The 17047-nt window shown below is 40.4% G+C and overlaps 1 protein-coding gene across 1 annotated transcript in view; it reads left to right on the top strand.

Annotated features, from left to right (window-relative positions):
• LOC104932670 (dihydropyridine-sensitive L-type skeletal muscle calcium channel subunit alpha-1) overlaps positions 1–17047 on the top strand; it is a 20021-nt gene continuing 2974 nt past the window's right edge. Inside the window, exons 1-42 of the mRNA XM_010747959.3 lie at positions 1–463; positions 1853–1958; positions 3951–4090; positions 4332–4465; positions 4583–4735; positions 4868–5073; positions 5243–5346; positions 5456–5601; positions 5678–5759; positions 5836–5996; positions 6097–6322; positions 6418–6625; positions 6816–6936; positions 7164–7278; positions 7365–7464; positions 7563–7632; positions 8065–8197; positions 8301–8430; positions 8524–8583; positions 8804–8910; positions 9047–9134; positions 9713–9820; positions 9958–10010; positions 10096–10242; positions 10511–10712; positions 10830–10988; positions 11884–11994; positions 12086–12169; positions 12868–12915; positions 13493–13519; positions 13614–13739; positions 13833–13898; positions 13992–14083; positions 14164–14323; positions 14442–14569; positions 14692–14788; positions 15362–15464; positions 15596–15697; positions 15798–15931; positions 16264–16389; positions 16589–16797; positions 16876–16934. Coding sequence (XP_010746261.3) covers positions 279–463; positions 1853–1958; positions 3951–4090; positions 4332–4465; positions 4583–4735; positions 4868–5073; positions 5243–5346; positions 5456–5601; positions 5678–5759; positions 5836–5996; positions 6097–6322; positions 6418–6625; positions 6816–6936; positions 7164–7278; positions 7365–7464; positions 7563–7632; positions 8065–8197; positions 8301–8430; positions 8524–8583; positions 8804–8910; positions 9047–9134; positions 9713–9820; positions 9958–10010; positions 10096–10242; positions 10511–10712; positions 10830–10988; positions 11884–11994; positions 12086–12169; positions 12868–12915; positions 13493–13519; positions 13614–13739; positions 13833–13898; positions 13992–14083; positions 14164–14323; positions 14442–14569; positions 14692–14788; positions 15362–15464; positions 15596–15697; positions 15798–15931; positions 16264–16389; positions 16589–16797; positions 16876–16934 — 5116 coding nt within the window. The 5' untranslated portion in view covers positions 1–278. The remainder of the gene's footprint in view (positions 464–1852; positions 1959–3950; positions 4091–4331; positions 4466–4582; positions 4736–4867; positions 5074–5242; positions 5347–5455; positions 5602–5677; positions 5760–5835; positions 5997–6096; positions 6323–6417; positions 6626–6815; positions 6937–7163; positions 7279–7364; positions 7465–7562; positions 7633–8064; positions 8198–8300; positions 8431–8523; positions 8584–8803; positions 8911–9046; positions 9135–9712; positions 9821–9957; positions 10011–10095; positions 10243–10510; positions 10713–10829; positions 10989–11883; positions 11995–12085; positions 12170–12867; positions 12916–13492; positions 13520–13613; positions 13740–13832; positions 13899–13991; positions 14084–14163; positions 14324–14441; positions 14570–14691; positions 14789–15361; positions 15465–15595; positions 15698–15797; positions 15932–16263; positions 16390–16588; positions 16798–16875; positions 16935–17047) is intronic.

Raw genomic sequence — 17047 nt, forward strand, 5'->3', positions numbered from 1 at the left:
AGCCTCTCTGGGATCCTGTTATTTTTCCCTGCCGTGGGGGCTTTTTCTGTCAGAGGCCCTCAGCCAGGAGGAGAGGCCTGTGGCTCTGTGTGAGAGGGGACTGAGTCAGAGGGAGAGGAGAAGAGGGGAGAGAGGGCGGCGAAGGAGTGCACACAGGATCGGCAGGTCTGGAACCCAGAGGGGGGCCTTCACAACGGGGAACTATACAGTTTGGGATTATACATTGAGAGGACACATTTCTAGAAGACTGGGAGCTTGTCTCAGGTGGAGGGGTCAAGATGGCAGCCAACGCAGAGGCGGCCAAACCAGTCATCATGAATGAAGAGGAGCTGAAGAGGAAGCAGAGGGAGAAGCTGAAGAAGCTACAGGCCACAGGGGGCAACCCTCGACCTGCGAGATCCCTCTTCCTTTTCACCCTCAAAAATCCCTTCCGCAAGGCCTGCATCAACATTGTGGAGTGGAAGTATCCTTTATATCTCACACACAAACAAACACACACATACCTATATTACACACAACTCACAGCCTTTTGTGTTTGTACTTTTAAGTAGAGATTGACTAAAAAATGTGCCTTTTAACTAGTGCCTTTTTTCTTGAATATACAATACCTAAGGTACTGAAGGTGTCATACAGTTATTAGAGCATTTAGGCCTCTGACTAAGAACCCTGACAGCTGCAGAAGTTCTGTTCTGAAGTTCAAGTGTCTGCAGGCCAGTGAATTATCGGTCATGTAGATTACCTGTGGTAAGCACTTCATCAAATCTGTGATAAGGCGACCCCTCTAGTGTTAAGACTTTTGTTATGTATTTGGCAGCTCTGTGTCATAGTCATCTTATAGCCTTTGTATTTTCACCTGCAGAGCTTCTTATGTACATCTTGCTGTCCTGATAGGTCTGACAGTCTGCTTTTAATGTAGAAATAGTCAGTCTGAAATGTTGCCACTTTGCGAGGCTTGAACATAAGGCCAGCTGCTGAGTGATGTTATGGTCCCTATAGGCGGTGTTCTGCTTTTAACCTGATGTCCATTGCTGGATAATACATATTTTACATCTGAAATAGAATCCACTAATCCTATCTAGCCAAAGAAAACAGCTTTATCTTCACATTAGGACTTTTATTAGTATGTTGTAAATAGCTGTATTTTTTCTGAACAGTTTCACTGACCTTTGTGTCCATATGCTCAGCCAGGCCATGAGCTTGTTTTTTTTTTTTTTACTGCAGCCATTTAATCGCATTGGTATGTGATTCTGTAACACATAGCTGCTGCATTTAGAGTGAAAGTACAGAAATGGACCATAAACCAATATATTCTTATTGTAATTGTTTAAAAGCTCACATGTTTTAGAAAATCATTATAAAAATATCTCAGAGAATATCCAAACAGATTTCTTTTCTTTTTTTTATGATGAGTAGTCTGTGTTTAAAAGGTTTGGTCATATTCTTGGGCTGTGCAGCTGTCTCTCTGCATCACAGGGAGACATGATGCTGACCTGGCAGGGGAATTCTCTTGGAGAGCCCCCTATGGGCGAGAATGAAGCAGCACAGCAGACAAGATTACATTTAGTGGGAGCGCTTTGCTTGCTACCCGATGGCCTGTAACAGGGATGATGTTTCAGACAGCATTTACATTGTGGAGCTGTTTACAGTAATTTATTTAATTTGTTACATTACATTACAAGAAAGACACAGATTTCAGACCAAAGTGTTTCTTACTCTTCCATTGTTCACATCTACTAGATATATACATGATAAACCATTAAAAACAGGTAACCCCTTCTTAATGTTGATTTTGGGAATTTACCAGTACACCACCTCATGTATTGTTGTTATAATCCTGAGTGAGCCCATTCAGAACCTTTGAGATCATCATCTTATTAACAATCTTTGCAAACTGTATCGCTTTGGCTGTGTTCCTTCCCATGCCTGAAGAAGACAGTAATAACACCAACTCAAGCTTGGTGAGTATGAGTATGACACCAACCATTTGTTTAACGTATGACTCAGAATATGGTTTTGGCATTTGTTTGTCATCATATGTCACACATGGGCAATAAACTCATGGACTTTTGTTTCACATATTTTACCGTGACCTCATGTGTATACATGTGTATATATCCAACAAATGAATGTGTCTGACTGCTTTGAGGCAGCAAAGCTAAACATTTTACAGCTAAGTGTTTTCAGCTAGTCAGCTGGTCTGAGTGCCAAGCCCTATTTAAATGCTTTCAGACACAACTCAGTTCTTTATTTGGAGTCCCATCTGTGACTGGAGAAAACATGCCAACTGTGCTATTATTTTATCTTTCAGCTGTGGTTAGTTTAGTCTTCTCTTACCACAAACTGGCTATTAAAGACAACAAATATACAGGCATTCAAAACTGATCAGTGTATTGTATAGCATTTTTTTGCTAGACAGACACAGAGACAGACAATTTTGCTGCATATAAATGTACCGTGGGAACATCCATAACTCATCTCACTCAATACAGTAGGTGATTCACAGTCTCTCTCGTTTTAAAGGAGTGTAAACTAGATGGTGGCAGGTGATTCACCCCTGGATGCTGCTGATGTGCTTCCAGGTGTCACTTCAACCTTGTCTGTGTGTGTGGGCAGTGTAGTATAGCTCGGGGACTGAGCGATATAACCCAGGGATGGTCAAAGTGTGTATGTGTGGTGTAGGGAGCAATAGATATATGTTTATTTTTGCACAGTGTACACATCTTGCCAATGCCTAGATATTTGAGGTAGCATTGACACTGGTGTTATGATATTGAGGACGCTCGTTGTGCTGTGGATCATTATCTCTGAGAGGTCTACGAACAGCTCAAATGTCAATACAGTATAACAGCCATTGCCTGCTTCCACCAATCAGTCAATAAACTCCACACACCACTAGGTTAAAGCTATCAGTCTTGTTATTTACCCATCTGATTGACATACACCCCAGAGAATTTCCTCAAGTCATCAGATATCTGGACCTGAAACTGACCCCAATTCTTTAATATCTTTGCTTTGGCTCACTCAACAGCCTCTTCTAAAATCCTTCTTACTTCTTACTGTGCCATTCCTCAGAGGTGAGCAATGTAAGAAGAGCTGGTGAACTTAACCCCCCTGTTGCTGTTAGAAGTAGGTCGACCCCCCACTGACGCAGGTGGATACAGGAGAGCCCACAAATGTTGCCTCATGTAACCACATTCATGTTCATATACTCATAAAATATGATGGTTTGTAATACTGATACACTGCAACACAGAGATGTAGTTCTACTTGTTGCCCCACTTCATTTCATTGAAATAAATCCAAGGTTGGCCTTGGAGGTTATAATTGATTAGGGACTTGGGGACTGGTGCTGGATGAGCCAAACATCATTGATGTGATTTGTTTAAAAGGATCAAAGGAAAATAAGCTGCCTATCATTTATCATTTATAGTACCTCAAACAAACTGATACCTGAAATCGTGGCTGGATTCCCAGCTCTATCATACTGCTCTCATATTACATTTTGCTGCCGTACACGTGTGCTATCAATCTCCTGTTTATTGTCAGTGGCACCACTGAGGAAACTTCAGATTTACAAACAGATGATTTTATTCAACCATTCTGTTGACCACCTTTGAGCTATCTACATTTTCTGAGTATTAGAAACGTTCATTTTTTTTTTACTATCTGTCAAAGCTCTTACTTGTTAAATTGTGTCTCAACCTATACACATGGGACTCATGGGCCACCCATCAGTAAACTTCTGAAGTCATGTTTAATCTACAAGAGGTTATAAAAGCTAATGAGTTCATCTGATACCAGCAACATCTATTGCTTCCCCCTAACAGGTGCTTGAATGCCAAAGTTGTCATTTACTTCAGTCATTCCATATTTTACTACAGAATCATACCTGAAGGTTGTGAAGTTTCTAGAATGTTGCATTTACTGTTTTTACATTTGTCTTGCTGCAGGAAAGTTTGGAGTATATCTTCATGATCATATTCACGTTAGAGTGCTTTCTGAAGATAGTCGCATATGGGCTCGTGTTCCATGAAGGTGCCTATTTACGGAACTGTTGGAACATATTGGACTTTGTCATCGTCTTCATGGGGTAAGATGAGCTCTGTGCTGCAGGTGGATATCTCTACCAGCAAAGGACACAGCTTTCCTTTTGACCACATCTGAGAAACTGCCATTGACACTTCTATTTTAATAGATTAAAATGAAATCTTATAGTCATATAGTCATATCAAAGTCTTATAGTCATATCAAAACTGAAATATTGTTCTGGTGAATGCCCACAAGAGATTTGTTGGGGAAGGCACTTATGGTTGTATAATGTTTTCCTGCAGTCTCTTCACCTTTGCCTTGGATACCATTAATAAGATAGCAGGTGTGCCAATGGAGAAGGGTGGAGGGTTTGACATGAAGGCACTGAGAGCCTTCAGAGTGTTGAGGCCCTTACGTCTCGTCTCTGGAGTCCCCAGTAAGAAAACCCCTGGATTAATTTGGAAATATTGTATATGTGAAGAAAGAATTGTGGAAACACTACTGAGATTTTGTGCTGTTGTTGTAATGTTTTGGTTTTACTGTTCACGATCAGGTCTGCAGGTGGTGATGAACTCCATTCTCAAAGCCATGCTGCCTCTGCTGCACATCGCCCTGCTGGTGTTTTTGCTGGTCACGATCTATGCCATCATGGGACTGGAGCTCTTCAAGTGCAAAATGCATAAGACTTGCTATTACACTGGCACAAGTATGTATAAAATGCACAATAAGACACTGTTGCACGTTTCTGTGTTGTCATTTATAAACAAGCCTATAAATTCCTGAAGCTACAGTAAAAAATAATATAATATAATTCATGTTTTTTTTTTTTGGACCACAGATATCTACTCAACAGCAGAGCTTGAGCTGCCTGCACCCTGTGCTCAGGCTGGCAATGGACGTCGTTGCATGATCAACGGCTCTGAGTGTCGGCCAGGCTGGGAAGGCCCCAATAATGGCATCACCCACTTTGATAACATTGGCTTTGCCATGCTTACCGTCTTCCAGTGTATTACCATGGAAGGGTGGACCAAAGTGCTCTACTGGGTCAGTGACTGCTTCAACATTGCGTTGTTTTTAAGTTTTAGTTTTGGTAATTTGTGCTTTTGTCTCTGAAACTTTTACATTTGTGTACATTTTAGGTATTTATTGCATAAAGTACACTGTATAGCTTACAGAATACATTGTTTGTGGCTGACCCAGAGTTGTCTTTCAGGTTAATGATGCAATAGGAAATGAATGGCCCTGGCTCTATTTTGTTCCCCTCATTCTGCTGGGCTCCTTCTTTGTTCTCAATCTAGTTCTGGGCGTGCTCAGTGGGTAAGACATTTCATCTTGTATCCTTTCTACTGTCTGTATCTTGCCTTTTCACATGCACAATTTAAAATGTATTTTTAATGAAATGTGCTGATTTACCCTTTCCAATCAGAGAGTTTACCAAAGAACGAGAGAAGGCCAGGTCACGTGGAGAGTTCCAGAAGTTGCGAGAGCGTCAGCAGCTGGATGAAGACTTGCACGGCTACATGGAGTGGATCACTCATGCTGAAGTCTTGGATGCTGACCGAGAGGGCAAAGGTCAGCACTGTAAACTGCCTCAGCACCCATCCCATGTGGAGACACTGTTGAATTACAACTGTTATTCTCTTGTCAGGACTCCTGCCTTTGACCAGTGGAGATTCAGACACAGACAGCCTGTATGACCTGGAAGGCAAAAGTCGTATCGTCTATTACTAGTGAGTCTATTGTAAATGTCAAATGTAATATTCTCTGCTGTTTGGCACAATAAGCCAGGGTTATTTTTGTGTTTAGCCGTCTGGCCCGCCGCTGGAATCGTTTCTTCAGGATGAAGTGTCTGGTGTATGTGAAAACAAAGGGCTTTTACTGGCTAGTGATGTTCCTCGTCTTCCTCAACACCCTGACCATAGCAACAGAGCACCACCACCAGTCTGCCTCGCTCACTTCCCTACAAGGTTGGTCATTAATATATTATTGTAAACATTTTTTTTTTACACAAGCTGTATTGCTTTTCCAGCCTCATTCGTTCCTCTTTCTTCTCTCTTATCTCAACAGATGTGGCCAGTCGTGTACTGCTCGTGCTATTTATCATAGAGATGTTTGTGAAGATGTATGCGCTGGGTCCCAGAGCATATTTCATGTCTCTGTTTAACCGCTTTGACTTCTTTGTGGTGCTATGCGGTATCCTGGAGATGATCATGTTTTCTGCAGGAGCCGTGGCTCCCCTGGGTTTCTCTGTACTCAGGTGTATCCGACTGCTAAGAATCCTAAAAGTAACAAAGTAAGTCATGTCCCTCTCAAAAGATCATGCTGTTAAATTAGTTGTTGTGTGACATAAAGTAAGTTAACACTTCTCTTCTTCTAATTGTTTTGCAGGTACTGGACCTCTTTGAGTAATCTTGTGGCCTCTCTCCTCAACTCTGTACGCTCCATCGCCTCCCTGCTTCTTCTTCTCTTCCTCTTCATCGTCATTTTCTCACTCCTGGGCATGCAGGTGTTTGGGGGGAAGTTCAACTTTTCCGACCACAGACCTAGACGCAGTAACTTTGACAACTTCCCCCAGGCCCTCATCAGTGTTTTTCAGGTGAGGCTTGACAGAGATTCATAGCTGTTCTGCCTAGGAGTGTCTGCTTTTTTTTTTACCTTTCATGCCTGATTTTGATGATTCATGGTGTGAATGAAATGCACTTACAGTAATAGAATCTACCCCCCATCCTTTCATAGCTGATATTAATAAATCATTGTCTGTTTTTTAACACTTGACTATTTCTTAGATCCTAACAGGAGAGGACTGGACCACCATCATGTACAATGGAATTATGGCCTATGGAGGGCCTGTCATTCCTGGCATCCTGGTTGCCATCTACTTTGTCATCCTCTTTGTCTGTGGAAACTGTATCCTTCACATAAACTGACAATGCTATCTAGAAATGAACAAGACAAAGAGTCTATGAAGCTGTGCTTTTCATTAAATGCCAATGTCAGCATGTGAACAATAATGTTGCTAAATAAAAGTCAGGGGATCACCAAATTACATCATCGCATGAGTACAATATTGCATGACAATCCATTCAACAGTTGTTGTGACAAGGTTTTTCTGTTTTCCTGAGCTCAAACATCAGATATCCTCCTCAATGTCTTCTTGGCCATTGCCGTTGACAACCTGGCAGAGGCTGAGAGTCTGACTTCAGCTCAAAAAGAAAAGGCTGAGGAGAAGATGAGGAGAAAGCTACTAAGGTAACTAAAAGAATTAAGTTTAAGTGAAATGATCTGCACCCTCTCCTTGTAGCTAAACTGTATTCCATTCTTCTCATACCCTCCAGGTCCAAAATGCCTGACAAGACTGATGAGGAGAGAGAGAGGATAGCTAAGAAACTGGCAGAGCAGAGAGCCAAGACGGAGGGCATGCCCACTACAGCCAAGGTTAACTTTGTTTCAAGTGTCATATCACATATTATCTGTTGGCAATGATATATTATTCAAATGCACGAGTAGCATACATATATGTTTGTTTTTTTCAGCTCAAAATTGATGAGTTTGAGTCCAATGTCAATGAAGTGAAAGATCCATTCCCACCTGATGACTTCCCAGGTAACACAACAGATATCTAAACCTCTAAATTTATTACTCCAACTCTGAAACCCCAATACATTTCTCAGGGATGTAGTTGTAGCAGAAGGAGGTCACTGATTGCAGGAATTCATATTCATTACACTGGCTGTTTACCAGTGCTGATGTCTTGGCTATGTTACAGTATAAGTATAGTAACCCTTCATTATTATTAGACTCAGCCGATTGCCTGAGCCAAGTTTATAGCAGAGTCTAAAGTTAGGCTGTTTTCACACTACTCTGATGACTACCATATAAAGTCTACATTCAGTCTAGAGAGATTTACTTTTTTCCATAAATATGACTTTTATTTATTTATTTATTTATTTAGTGCTGTAAGTAAATCTGTCATTGCACTATAGAATGTTTTATACATAACTATACAATACTATAAAATCTTCTCCCACATGATAGGTGATGACGAGGAAGAGGAGCCTGAAATCCCCATCAGCCCTCGTCCCCGACCAATGGCCGACCTGCAGCTGAAGGAAGAAGCCGTTCCATTACCTGAAGCCAGCTCCTTTTTCATTTTTGGTCCTCAGAACAAGTAGGAACCAGGCATAACCTGAGAATAACAGACCTCAGCGTGATTATAGTTCATGATAACACAACAGTGACTTGACTAAACTCTCATTGGTATGGGTATTCAGGTTCCGTAAACTGTGCTACAAGATCATCAACGCCTCATCTTTCACCAACTTAATCCTTCTCTTCATCCTGCTCTCCTCCATCTCCCTGGCAGCTGAGGACCCCATCGATCCCAAGTCCTACAGAAACCAGGTGACAATCAGGTCTACCACTACATGTTGGACATTAACTCTTAAAGTAAAAGAAGTCCAAGTTTGATCAGAATCCTTTGTGCTTTTCTTCCAGATCTTGGCCTATGCTGACATTGTCTTTACAACTGTGTTCACCATTGAGATTGTATTAAAGGTAATGTGCTGTACATTTGATGTTCTGCCTTGTTTGGGTTTGACTATTTAAAGTCCAGATACCAGGTATTGATATTAAGCCACAGTCAGTGGATTAAAACATTTTTGCTGAAAAATGATTCTCTGCATCAACTAACTGATTAATTGACAGATCTATTCCTCTGTCTACGCATATGTTTGGTTTAGTATTCTTGGTATGATTCTGATGTATCAACTGACAGATGACAGTATATGGAGCATTTATGCACGAGGGCTCCTTCTGCCGTAACTCCTTCAACATCCTGGATCTGATTGTGGTCGGAGTCTCACTGCTCTCTATGGGAATGGAGTGAGTAAACATTTTAAAATTGTCGTATTAGATATGGAACATACCTTTTGTTTTGTTTTTTGCCCTGAATTACAAATATAAGTTTTCCCTGATGCACATATGAAGACTGCGTTTTGTTATTTGTTTATGTATTCAGATCCAGCGCTATCTCTGTGGTGAAGATTCTCAGGGTGTTGAGGGTACTGAGGCCTCTCAGGGCCATCAATAGAGCCAAGGGGTTAAAGGTAAAACACATGCATAAATACATGGCTGGAAGAAGTAATCAGATCCTTTACTAGTAAAACTATCTAAACTACTCCAATTACATTTAAAAGTTCTTCATTTACAATCATAATTTAAAGTATTACCAACAACATTACAGGTATCAAAAGTAAGTAACAATACTTCTGTGTCTCAGATACTCTATTTGTATATGACATTATTACACACATTAATGTATAAGTAGCATTTTATGGTTTCAGCTTGTCAAGGTGGAGGGAAGTTTACCTATTACTTTAGTCCATTAGGTTCCCAACCCCTCCAAGTCGTCACAAGATAGATCTGAAGGGCTGTGAGATAATACATGGGAAAGGAAAGAAGAACAAAAAAAATACAAATTTGTATTCCTTGTTCAGACATTGGTATAATTCTTGCTTTATAGGTACATACAGTACATATATATCCATATGTAGTGAATAAAGAGTGAATAGGAGTAGAAATATAAAGTAGCATAAAATAGAAATGCTTGAGTAAAGTACCTCAAAGATGTACTAAAGCACAGTACTTCTATTAACAATTGATCATTGTTTGTCTTTAATGACAGCATGTGGTCCAATGCGTGTTTGTCGCCATCAAAACCATCGGCAATATCGTCCTTGTCACCATGCTGCTGAATTTCATGTTTGCCTGCATAGGAGTGCAACTTTTCAAGGTGAGTTTTAAAAAGATGCTGTTGACAGCACGAAGCATGATACTGTTCAGGTCACATTTCCAAAGTAATCTACTGTATATACAGAGCTTCTGATTTTGTATTAAATGTGTCATTAATCCTTCACTACCCTCCTATAGGGTAAATTCTACAGCTGTACAGACCAGTCCAAAATGACTGAGGAGGACTGCCAGTAAGCCAAACATTATTCACACATCATAGAATTTCAACTATTTAAATGCTATTTTAGATTGACCGTGCTCTGTGTCTGCTCTCAGGGGATTCTTCTGGAAGCACATGGATAATTCCCTGCAGGACACCGTGCTTGCAAAGAGAGAATGGCTCAACAGTGACTTCAACTTTGACAATGTGCTCTATGGCATGCTGGCTCTCTTCACTGTTTCCACATTTGAGGGCTGGCCAAAGTAAGCATCAATTTTCATTTGATAATTGCATTTTTTGATTCTATCTGTTTGATAAAGTGAGAAGACAGAACATCTTATTACGTGGATATTGAGTTGGAAAGTAATTTCATTACCTGGAGCCAGACATGATAGTAGAGGCAATATATCCTATTTAAACCGCTGAATTATACATTTCATCTCTAAAAATTAGGCCTGTTGTATCTCTGATCTTTGATCATTGTCCTGCCAACTTCCCCTCTTTTCTCAACATCAATCTGTCTGTTCCCAGGCTGTTATACAGAGCCATTGATTCAGATGAAGAAGACATGGGCCCTGTATTCAATAACCGAGTGGATGTGTCCATCTTCTTCATCATCTACATTATCCTCATCGCTTTCTTCATGATGAACATCTTTGTGGGCTTTGTCATCGTCACCTTCCAGGAGCAGGGCGAGCAGGAGTATAAGGACTGTGAGCTGGACAAGAACCAGGTAGGGCCAAGACCTTCAGAGATGAAGCTTAGGACAGTGGGAGAATCTAAAACATTTTACTCAAATGTAGAACGACTCATTATTTGTCTTTTAACCCTATTTCTGTATCCCCTTCAGCGTCAGTGTGTGCAGTATGCCCTGAAGGCTCGTCCGCTGAGGTGTTACATCCCCAAAAACCCGTACCAGTACCGAGTCTGGTACATTGTCACTTCCTGCTACTTTGAATATCTCATGTTCTTCCTAATTATGCTGAACACCTTGTGTCTGGGCATGCAGGTATGCAAAAAGTCACGTTGTAACCTAAAAACACTGCTAACAGATGATACTGAGTGTCAATATTCAGTTTCTTTAGAGAGAAAAGTTCAGTGTTGTCATAGCATTTAATCAAAGCTTAAATATAAAATATACTAAAATATGGCACATAAACAACTTTCTGGCAAAATTCCAGACTCATTTTGGTGGGATTATAAGTGCATTATTGTAGTGCATTTTTTAAATTTCACTAAGGCTCAAATTTATGTATTATTGAAGGCTAAATCAATTTAATTATAACTTGGAGCTTGTGTTTGTGTCTTTGTGCTCACTGTATACTATAAGGGCTGGAGGTGATGAAAGATGCACACACAATAAAAGCACCCATAAAGGATTTTTTAATAATGACGAGAACAATGCATTTCTTCAAACACCTTATTATGGCACTCACCAAGTTAACTGTGACTTGCAAGTCTGATATTGGCAACAGCGACTGCTCTGAAAATGTATTTTCGGGTTCTTACTATAACAGATGGGATCTTACATGAGCACACTATTTTGGCCCAAAGTTAGAACAGTTTTAGGGTTTTTCTCATCTCTTTTCACTGGTTTGAAGCAACATTTGACTCACAATCTGATAACAGTGAGGTTTGTCCCTGTAAATCAAACATTATGAAAATACATTCACACAGTCCTAATGCAGCACCCTTTGTGCTGGATTTTGAGTGTTAAACTGTTAATAATTAATAGTTCACTCTGATATTGCTTTCTCTGTCATGATTATTTGAAGCTACAGAAAAACTTAAACCAGTATATTGCTCTAAAAGCATTTTTTTTCAAGTTATATGTAAACATCCTCACTTAATTTTACTACAGTTGTAACATGCTGAAATTAATATTTACTTCCCACTTTGTACAGCACTGCAACCAGTCAGACCATGTGACCAAGCTGTCAGACATGCTGAACTTGATCTTCACTGTGCTCTTCACTGTGGAGATGATTCTCAAGCTCATGGCCTTCAAAGCGCGAGTAAAGACTCTAATATTTGTTGTTCAGATGGTTATCCACCTAATCTAGTGTCCTACTGTTGCAGCAATGCTTGCTTTACCTCTCTGTGCAGGGCTACTTTGGAGACCCCTGGAACGTCTTTGACTTCATTATCGTCATCGGTAGCGTTGTTGATGTCATCCTGAGTGAAGTCGATGTGAGTACATACAATAAAACACATCTCTCTTTTTTATCAATCCTAATGAATTGCACAGATATCAGCTTATCATTGCAGGCGCTGTATAAAAGTCCCTGGTGTTGTCTTAATGAGACATTCTCAGTCAATAGTGTGAACTGAAGTGGCTGAATGTATTTATTCAATGCTGACCCAGGAGCATATAACCGTGGCCCAACAGCTGATTGGTGCCAGCAGAGCTAGCTCACAGGACATGGTCAGTACTGTTGTTGGCCATTTCCACCCCAACTCTTATGCTCCCTCCCTACTCAGTGCTTTGTGTATCTCAGAAGCATTGCCATTTCCATCACCAAACCACCAAAGTATCCATTATTGCCACAATTATCCATAACAGTGTTTCAGTAATATTATATTTTCTGTGTTTTTGAGTGCTTTAAGAAGAGAACAATGCAAATTAAGGATTTTAGTATTGTTTTATGTGGTAATGCTACACAAATGCAATGTTCTCTCTGGCCAGTCACTTTTTTCCTGCCATTGTTGCACTGCATTGTCCTCATCTTTTTCATCCACAAACACAAGCTTGTAGCAAATTCAATTTTCTCCAATCAAAGCCTTTTTCAACTCTTGTCTTCTTTTGCTTCCCTTTTTTCTTCTTAATCCCTCTCCAATCCCTTTGTCCTCCATGCACCTCACCTCACTCATCTGTCTATCCTCCACAGACTGCCCTGGCCTCCAGTGGAGGACTGTACTGTCTCCATGGCTGTGCTGTAAATATCTGATCTTCACTGCATTGCACTGCTGCATGATCCTTGCTGTGTGAGCACTTCACTTTATTCACCACTAAACCGTAGCACTGCTGTACTGAACCGTGTGTGGCTCAAACTGCTGGAGAAACATCTGTGTTTCTACTGTCTTACAAAGCAAATGTAAGATAAGATGTCAAGGTTTTCGTGTTCCAGTATGCCTCAAATAGTTTATACACACAGGGCTACAATTCAGCAATGAATATATCAGCATAGCAAATATTAATAGTGACTGGATTGGCTGAAACTGTTAATATTCTGACAATGAAGTGTGTTTATTAGGTATATTTTGCATGAGTTAAAATTTGTAGTTGTTCTTCTAGTTTTCAGCAACTAAGACCTGGAGGCTTTGTAACTCATCAAAGGTGGAAGACTGGCTCTAATATTAACCCTACATTGTGATTATAGGTCATACCTTAATAATGTTTAACAGCTGATCAATGCTATGTCTGCTATGTTCCCCGTATTAATGATATAATAACGTCTATCAAATATAACTCATGTAACTACACTGTGTCATCTCTTCATCTACTTTGTGCAGGAGACAAATCCTATGCAAGCAATCGCGGTAAGCCTAAAAGTTCCTTTGCTGAAACCAGCAATGTTTTTTTGTTTTTCTATGTTTTCCTTTACTGAAAATCTCTGGTTCTTTTTGTCTGTAGGCATCTGAAAATGCCTCAGTTTCCATCACGTTCTTCAGACTTTTCCGTGTCATGCGTCTGGTCAAGTTGCTGAACCGTTCAGAGGGAATCCGTAACCTGCTGTGGACCTTCATCAAGTCCTTCCAGGTTTGTCACACTGTGGTTATCATCATTTACATGTTTTTAATCTCCTCTTCTTACAGACATTTAATAAGCTGAGTATCTGGTTTGTGTCTACAGGCTCTCCCTCATGTAGCTCTGCTTATCGTGATGCTCTTCTTTATCTACGCTGTCATCGGGATGCAGGTACACTCCTCCTTGTTAAGCTCTGTAGATTGTGAATATATTTCTAAACATTTCTGTATTTGGATTTTGACTGTGATTTTAACAACCCTTCAGATCTTTGGAAAGGTAGCATTAGTGGATGGCACCCAAATCAACCGCAACAACAACTTCCAGACATTCCCTCAGGCTGTTCTGATGTTATTCCGGTGAGTCTCTGAGACAAAGTCATTGGTTAAAAGGTTACTTGCTGCAAAAACTGAGCCAAGATCTCACTTTACATATTCAGATGTGCTACTGGAGAGGCTTGGCAGGAGGTCATGATGGCCTCCATGTATGGGAAGAAGTGTGACCCCAAGTCTGACTTCCTGCCAGGAGAGGAATACACCTGCGGGTCCAACTTCGCTGTGTTCTACTTCCTCAGCTTCTATTGTCTCTGTGCCTTCCTGGTGAGCAGCAGGGAGTCAACATTTATCTTCTGGCTGTATAAAGATCTGTTGATGATCATTATATGATGAAAATATTTCAACTGTATAAATAAGGGTCTTTATTTCCTTCCTACTTCAGATCCTTAACCTGTTTGTAGCTGTCATCATGGACAACTTTGACTATCTGACCCGTGATTGGTCTCTTCTTGGTCCACATCATCTTGATGAGTTTAAGAAGATCTGGGCTGAGTATGACCCTGAAGCCACGTAAGCACACTACTCACAACACTTCACCCTCTATTTATTAATGTTCAGAGCACAGGGGAACAAGGTCAGACTTAATTGGGTGCCTTTTAAAGTTAGTATAACATGTTTCTCTAAACTAACAGGGGGAGGATTAAACATCTCGATGTGGTGACACTACTGCGGCGCATCCAGCCTCCATTGGGATTTGGCAAGTTCTGTCCTCACCGTGCTGCATGCAAGGTACATAAACGGGGTCAATAGCCACGTGGTGGATGCATATATATAACTCATCAGACAGGTAGTGCCCCAATTGTTCACCTGGTGGAGCGTGGCTCATATATCAAGGTTGAGTCCGTACTGCAAAGGCCCTTTTGCTGTATGTCACCCCCTCTTTATCTTTGCTCTGCCCTATTCCCATCTGAAAAAGCTGAAATGGCAAAAAATTGTCAAAGATTTTTTTGGATTTGATGTATGTTTAAAAATAGCAATACAATAAAAGTATTAATGATTGATTTGGACAATAGATCATATTAAATATAAAAAGATGGAGTAGGTAGTGTACTAGTAATTTAAGAAAAGTGTCTCTCCCCACACTATCTTGATTGAAAATATCAATAAACACGATTATGCAAAGTTATATATACTATCTCCCACCCATCAGGGCCCTCCCATGTTAGTTTTTTCTCCCTGTCAAGCCACTTATTAATAAATAATTTTAATAAAGAAAGATACTGGCAATGATGATAATAATAATAATGTGCTAAGAAAACTATATTTAAAAAATTATTTTTCTATTTTTCTTCCTGTCTGCAGCGCTTGGTTGGAATGAACATGCCTCTCAACAGTGATGGCACCGTCACCTTCAATGCCACCCTGTTTGCTCTGGTCAGGACTGCACTCAAGATCAAAACAGAAGGTACAGAGCATCAAAATGTGTGTAATACTGTTCTTATTCTGAGATTAGAGTTCATGTACAGTATGTGTTTTTGCTTCAACTTGGTGTACATAATTCATTCAGTTAAAATTTTAATGGATTGTTCTGAACAGGTAACTTTGAGCAGGCCAATGAGGAGCTGAGAGCTATTATAAAGCAAATTTGGAAACGCACCAGTATGAAACTGTTGGACCAGGTCATCCCTCCTATAGGAGGTGAGTCTATCAACATAAATGGAATTAGTTCAGTTGAACCTTTTTTCAATATTATCCAGTCTTTCTCACACTGATGGCACTGTGACTTGTCTGGTTACAGATGATGAGGTGACTGTGGGGAAATTCTACTCCACCTTCCTTCTCCAGGACCATTTCCGTAAGTTCTTGAAGCGTCAGGAGGAGTATTATGGCTACCGGCCCACGAAGAAGAGCGCCTCAGGCCCAGAGATCCAGGTGAGCATCATTACTTTATTGCTAAAACTGCCAGACAGGAAATTACAGCATAGTAACTGGGAAGAGAGATTTTGAGTATTTTTCAGAACAGCATGCTCTGAAAAAATATTCATATATTTTCTCTTATGGCACTTATGATGTAAATAAATCTGTTTTGTATCAGCAAGTTTTTCTATGCACTACGCTGTTAAAAATACATATAGCTTACCTCTAACACCTCACGCTTTTCTTACTCCAGTACTCATCTTAGTCTTTTCCCTTCTGTCTCTCCTCAAGAATGTCCTGCAATGTGCTTTTCTCTTAATTTTTCCATATTTTCTGTGCTTTTCTAGGCGGGCCTGAGGAGTATAGATGAAGAGGCGGCTCCAGAGATGCACAGGACCATTTCAGGAGACCTGCAGAATGAGGAAGAGATGGACAGAGCTATGGAGGAGGCTGGAGAGGAAGGTATTTACCAGGTGAGAAACACTCTGCAACTTCAAACAACAGCTATACAGACAAAATACAGAGCATTGATGCATATGTTCTGATTATCATTCATCAGTTTTGGTGAAATTTACTTTTGGATTGAATGATTTCAGAGTGTCTGGTGAGATTAACTGTGTACACTAATCCTGGATTCTGCCTCCATATGTGTGTCTCGCTCTGTATTTCTAGCGTACACATGGTCTGTTTGGTAACCGCGTGGAGTCATTCTCCAGCGAGCCCACCAATGCTCAGTCCCAACAGATGACCAACCAGCGGCCTCTCAAATTCTCTGAGACACAGCCTGAGTCTCCACTAAACTCCGCTGGCTTAGCATCCACGACTGAATTTTTCCCCACAACCGCACCAAAAAACAACACTAACAACAACGCCTTTGCAGAGTGAGTACCAGACACAATCCTGTCTAATTAAGGAGGTTAGATGATATGTGGGGGTTGAAGATTTTTGTTGTGTTTCAGTTTTTCATTTGACAGAGAAGGCAGTCCTGAAGACTTTTACAATGAGGATTTAGAGCCAGGTATGTGAATACGTCATCAATCAATCTGCCTGTCATACTGTATAACATTTTTGTAGAAATATAGACTTCCAGATCCATAAATAGTGTTTGAATAAAATAAGTAGTTACCATGC

Source organism: Larimichthys crocea, chromosome XV (genome assembly GCF_000972845.2).
Source record: "Larimichthys crocea isolate SSNF chromosome XV, L_crocea_2.0, whole genome shotgun sequence".
NCBI classification, from domain to species: Eukaryota; Metazoa; Chordata; class Actinopteri; family Sciaenidae; genus Larimichthys; species Larimichthys crocea.